This window comes from Eucalyptus grandis, chromosome 8 (assembly GCF_016545825.1).
Source record: "Eucalyptus grandis isolate ANBG69807.140 chromosome 8, ASM1654582v1, whole genome shotgun sequence".
NCBI lineage: Eukaryota > Viridiplantae > Streptophyta > Magnoliopsida > Myrtales > Myrtaceae > Eucalyptus > Eucalyptus grandis.
In genome coordinates this window covers 46,418,418-46,423,657 of record NC_052619.1, presented here as the reverse complement: position 1 = coordinate 46,423,657, position 5,240 = coordinate 46,418,418, and the positions used below count along the sequence as shown (strand labels likewise).

General features: G+C 38.6%; 1 protein-coding gene across 2 annotated transcripts; it reads left to right on the top strand.

Moving 5' to 3' along the window:
- The first annotated feature begins 2,555 nt into the window (after positions 1-2,555).
- On the top strand, positions 2,556-4,792 carry LOC104418426 (phosphatidylinositol:ceramide inositolphosphotransferase 1-like). Of its 2 annotated transcripts, XM_039299992.1 has the most exons (4): positions 2,556-3,221; positions 3,298-3,351; positions 4,219-4,299; positions 4,459-4,792. In XM_039299992.1, exons 1-4 carry the CDS (start codon positions 3,090-3,092, stop codon positions 4,546-4,548), a joined length of 357 nt encoding a protein of 118 aa, XP_039155926.1. In that variant the 5' UTR covers positions 2,556-3,089; the 3' UTR covers positions 4,549-4,792. The 2 variants fall into 2 exon arrangements, with proteins under 2 accessions (XP_039155926.1, XP_039155927.1); XM_039299993.1 differs by lacking the exon at positions 3,298-3,351 and having other exon boundaries at positions 2,557-3,221.
- The last annotated feature ends 448 nt before the right edge of the window (positions 4,793-5,240 follow it).

Below are 5,240 nucleotides of genomic sequence, written 5' to 3'. Positions count from 1 at the left end.
CATTTAAAGGTCTACAATATTCAATCGTAATCAATAGCTTAAGGCCACAAGTTTGAATGCTTTTAATTATTATTTATGACGATTTACAAAAGTTTACACTACTCCGTTGTAATCAAGAACTCGACGTCGTAAAACGTCATTAAATATGTCTTTTACTGTGTTGGACATCAATTTGCTAGTGCATAAAAGTAGATTTAATTTCACTTCCAATTTATAGTGGGTAAAACGTCTAATCGTATGCACAATCGATTGCAACTGACTCAAATTCAACAGCAGAAATCTTCTCATCTCATCATAACAATTGACATCCATGAGGCATGGTTCAGCGTTGTGCGTTGAAAGTCTCCTTTTTTTCGTTTTTTTTCCTTTTTCTTCTTGTCTTTTTTGGGTTACATCTCTTTCCTTTCTTTCATTTGTATACTTCTCCGGTAGATATATCCATTAACGTTCTTTGTATAGCTCTTTTCCTTGGTCTTATTTATAGATAACTTCAGCAAAATCGAGTAATGTTCGGCTGATGTCCCACATTATATTCTTCCACGTCACGACAAGATGAAAGTTGTTCAATTGAGAAAGCTGACAATACACCGATGCTCCACTCTACATGCACCTAAAAAAGGAGTGGAGCAACGACAAAACTTGAATTAATGAACAGCACTTCCATTCACATGTTGTTATATTCAATGGGTGGGGACTCCATCTATCTGAACTCAAATGTACATGAATGTATGATTCCATGAAGTTCCGATGCGTATAATCATTTCATTCATGTATTACATTCTATTTAATTAAGCAAATTATACACATTATTTTTTTAACACAAAATTTTATGAAAGCATACCTTATATTTCTTGAAGGTGTCAATGACTCTTTACTGGAAAATCTGGTGATCAGTGACTTTTTTTGCCAATATTTTTTTTTTTTTGTACACTACTAGTACTTGCAATATCCCTCTTGTATACACTTTGCAATCAAATTATTGAGAGATCAATCTCATGAGAGCATTTCTTTGTAAAAGAGTGTAACGTGTTTATAAATGAATGTTGGCTCCATTGCAAACCAATCTTTATTTGAGGCTTGAAGTATAGTTGATTAGGCATAACTCTTGAACAGTCTCTGAAAATGGAGTGGGCACCCATTTGGACCGGACTACTATAAAATGGTTCCACATTCCTCTGTCATTACTCTCTTTTTTTTTATATGCATATAACATATTTAATAAATTGCTTAATTTATATTTGTGCATAAATACTTAATACTCTGGAGCATATTCAATATTTGGGCTAAGTATCCTAGCATCACATGTTGATAAATTAAGAGAGTTGATGATATTTTTTCATCACAATACATAATTAAACAATTGTATGATCAACAAGTGTCAGAGGAGGAATTTGATACATTCACAAGCCAAATGCAGAGAGGCATATATATCCTTTTGCACTTTCCCCACATTTCATAAAGCAATAGTCGTCAGACAATTTTATAATCTTTTGTAATGGAAATAGATCAAGCTTTTCATCCAATTGAATGTAATGCAATTGGTTCTAATATATAAATTCAAAGAGAGAAATTTTCTAGAATAACACCTTTAAATGATTAATTGGTGCGTTAATAGCTTATTTTCTATTACTTTAGAGCAAAGAATCTTTTGCTGATGTGGGGCCTTTTTTGCTAGCTGCTTTTTTTTGGGAACCACTCTTTAGAGGTGCTCCTCCTACTCAAGTCAAAGTGCAAATCATTATAAAAACAATTGGATACTTCACGCGAAAGTTCATGCGAAAGACTTCGTCTAAGTGTGAAGGATACATATTCAAATTATTTAGTCCAAAAGAGGATTTTTGTGTTTGGAATTTAATGGAGAATACACTTTAAAAGTATAAAGCGTCCACTAACGTTGGATATTCCATATGATTGGATGATATCTCGCATTTTTTTCTGTCTTTTTTGCTTAGTCAAAAGTGTAAGGAAATATTTGCTCGTCACTTTCGTGCTAGCTTTCCTTCACACAACTCTGGTCTGGAAAGAAAAATGATCAATATTGATTTTTATGGCAAGTGGCCCCCACCACCTTGTTCCTTCTACATGCTCAAATCTAGAGTGAATCCAAGACTTGACTCCATTAGTTCATTTCCGTTACATTTTTTATTTTTATTTATTATTAACATAATGGTTTGATAGTTATTATTTGAGAATATTCTGAAAAAGAGTATAAAATAAAGTCATTTCATCAAAAAATGACCTAAAGTGAATATAATTTCAAATAATAATTTAAAATAACTAAATCAATTTCACATAAGGACCTGAACTCATCAATCAGCCAAATGTTTACCGGCTAGCAAGTATGTGATTTTTTCAACAGTCATACGTAGGGGTGTCAAGACCCGAACCGAAAACCGAACCGAACCGTGAACCGAACCGAACCGAACCGAAAATTTGACTTTTTCGGTTCGGTTTTCATCAAAAACCGATAAGTTTTTATCGGTTCGGTTTTTATCGGTTAACCGAATCGAAAACCGAACCACAAAGGCACGAACCGATAAAATCAATCTAATTCGGTTCTCTCCCGACTCCCGTCTCTTAGTCCTCTCGTGTCTCTTCATTTTTATCGGTTCCCGTCTGAGTTCTCTCAACGGCGACGGCGACGGCGATGGCGACTGCGACGACGACGGCGGTAGGGACGGCGACTGCGACGGCGACGGCGATGGCGATCGATTGAGGGACAAAGCCCCTTTCTTCTGCAAGTCTCTCCTTCGTCCCTCTTCCTTCTGCGACGGCGACGGCAACAGAGCATGTCCTGCGCGCGCTCTGCTCTGGACTGAGGGGCCGCCATCTTCACTTTGCCGGCTATACACCTCCAGTTTGCGACTCATCCTCTCGTCCGACGGTTCCAGCTCTTTGATTCGCCTCACCGACTTGGCAATCTCGGCGTTCTTGGAGCAGATCAGGCCCTCCGGCAGCGGGACGAGGAACGCTGTCTCTGGGACGACCTCGTGCTCGGGGAGCTCGAGCTTGACGTGCGACGGCGGCTTCGGCGATTTCTGGAAGCCCATCGCCATCTTCACTTTGCCGGCTACCATCGGAGGGAGATTATGGAGCTTGGGTTTCCGGACGACGGTTGTAATTACTTGGGGCATTTGAGGGAGATTAGAAATGTGGGCGGGGGTTCCGCTTTCTATCAGAATCCTAAGGCTAGGCTTGATCTGGTCCCGAAAGATGTCAAGGTGGGTCTCTTGGGTCTCTTGAATTCGTGGTTTTCTCTCTTAATGTTTGCAAATCTTAGTGTTCCACTTTCTACAGAAGCTGAGGTTGGGATTACAGGGTATGGAAGAAAGGGGTGAGTTTGCGTTTGAGGTTAGTGTAAATGTGCAGCATTTGAGATGTGAGTGTTGCTACTGTATTAGACTCAGGTTAATTTGAGGTTGGGATTACAGGGTGTGAAAGAAAGGGGTGAATTTTTGTTTGAGGTTAGTGTAAAGGTGCGGTATTTGAGGTGCGAGTGTTCTGCTGGATTAGATTCAGTTTAATCTGAGGCCACTTCTAATCCTCTCTCCACCCTCTCCCTCTATCTGTCTCTCTCTCATGGGTAGTTCGAAACAGAATTATAAGCTAATAGCCACAGAGCATGATTTAATTGATTCTAAATGGAGCACTAGTAGCTAATGGCCTCTCAACTAGTCAACTGTATTGCAAGTTCGCTAACTGCAGTGCAAGGTTGTATTTCTAATTGAGGAAGAACTTAATGCTAAAATCGACTCTTTTAGCCTAGTGTATTTCAATCTATTAGGGACTTTATTTTAGGAGATCTTACTAGGGTAGCTGCAGGTCCCTGCTTATTCTGTAATTTAGAGATCATGGTGTTGTTTATATCCTTCTGAGATCCTTTTACATGTTCAATCTATTAGGTGCTCTGTGGTGTTTGAGCAATGCATTGCTGGGTGAGAGGCAATGTCCACCAAGAGTTTAGATTACTAATTTCCTTGCTCCTTTTGCCGCTCATATTCCCTATAGAAATATGCTGAAATAGCTCTGAACAATTTCAAATGTTCTTCTGACCATGCCCAGCATTAACTACATACAAAACTTTTGTAGTAAACTGACCTAGTGCAAGAAGCTTTTAGTTTAGTTGTTGTCGATGGTGTCGTTCATGAGTATAGTCCAGTCTTTGTTTGGTTTCTTTCGTGGTGAATATGAACTGATATGGGTTATATTTTTTTGCAGTGGACCTTCCATCTTTCTATTTTGAAGACCAAAAAAATCTACATTGTTCTTGTCTGGTGCAGGGTCTTAGCTTTTCTTGTTGTAAGTGATGTTTTCATTTAAATTGTCTCATTTACAGTAGCGTGCGCATTTTTTGGATTGGAAGAGTGATCGGGATATCTAATAGGAAAGATCAAGCTGTCAGTTCTTATTGCATTGCTAGTCTTAAACCTTATTTTTATTTTTCGACAAATAATGCAGGCTTCTCAGATTCTTTGGATCATCACATTTTATTCTACAGCTTGTCGTAGTCTCTCCTCACTGAGATCTCTGAGTGTGGTCAAGCTGTGACATTCGAAGAGGCATTTACATAGAAATATGTATGTCGTCTGGTGGAAATGCACCTCTTTATACATATTTGTGCTAGCATATGCTTCTTTGTATCTTTGTATGACCCTGGTGGTGGTTGAATTTTGATCACAATAGAACTAATATTGTGGGGAAATTATGCACAACGGATGATGATTCAGATTCTCAACAGTATTTCCTCTCTGGCCCATTCAGCTATTCCCTAGTTATCAGCGTTTACTTATCACATCCCCACGTTGTTCTTGTTCTTTTGATTGCTGTTTTATTACCAAGAATGGGATGTGTGCCTTTCCAGGATGGGATATGTCCTTCTCCATACAAACTATGCTATGTCATGAACGAGTTTGTGACTGTATAAAAAAATTGTCATGTACCTGCATCCGCTGCTCACTTATTTGAATGTGTGTTATCCAAGACACGGTGCAGATGTAAAAACAAAACATTAGAAAGTCTAAATGGTTCCTAGTAGCTGTACTCTGATTTGTCAGTTGGTCTTAATTTTAGAAGTGTGATCTTTTAGTTTTCTCAATGAATTACATTGTCAGTAGCTGGTTATCCGGTCTGCGTCTAGGCGAAGTGATTCAACTGGTATATAGTTAATCTGCTGGTCCATTTCAAATGGTTATCATTCAAGTTCTTCTTCAGGGGATACGGCTTGAAAAATGGACGATACA

What these genes read in the sequence shown, in the direction of transcription:
- LOC104418426 (XM_039299992.1), top strand. Translation starts at nt 3,090, where the DNA reads ATGGAGCTTGGGTTTCCGGACGACGGTTGTAATTACTTGGGGCATTTG. An exon ending in TGGTCCCGAAAGATGTCAAG is followed by an intron (nt 3,222 to 3,297) that starts GTGGGTCTCTTG and finishes CACTTTCTACAG; the next exon opens with AAGCTGAGGTTGGGATTACA. An exon ending in GGGTCTTAGCTTTTCTTGTT is followed by an intron (nt 4,300 to 4,458) that starts GTAAGTGATGTT and finishes CAAATAATGCAG; the next exon opens with GCTTCTCAGATTCTTTGGAT.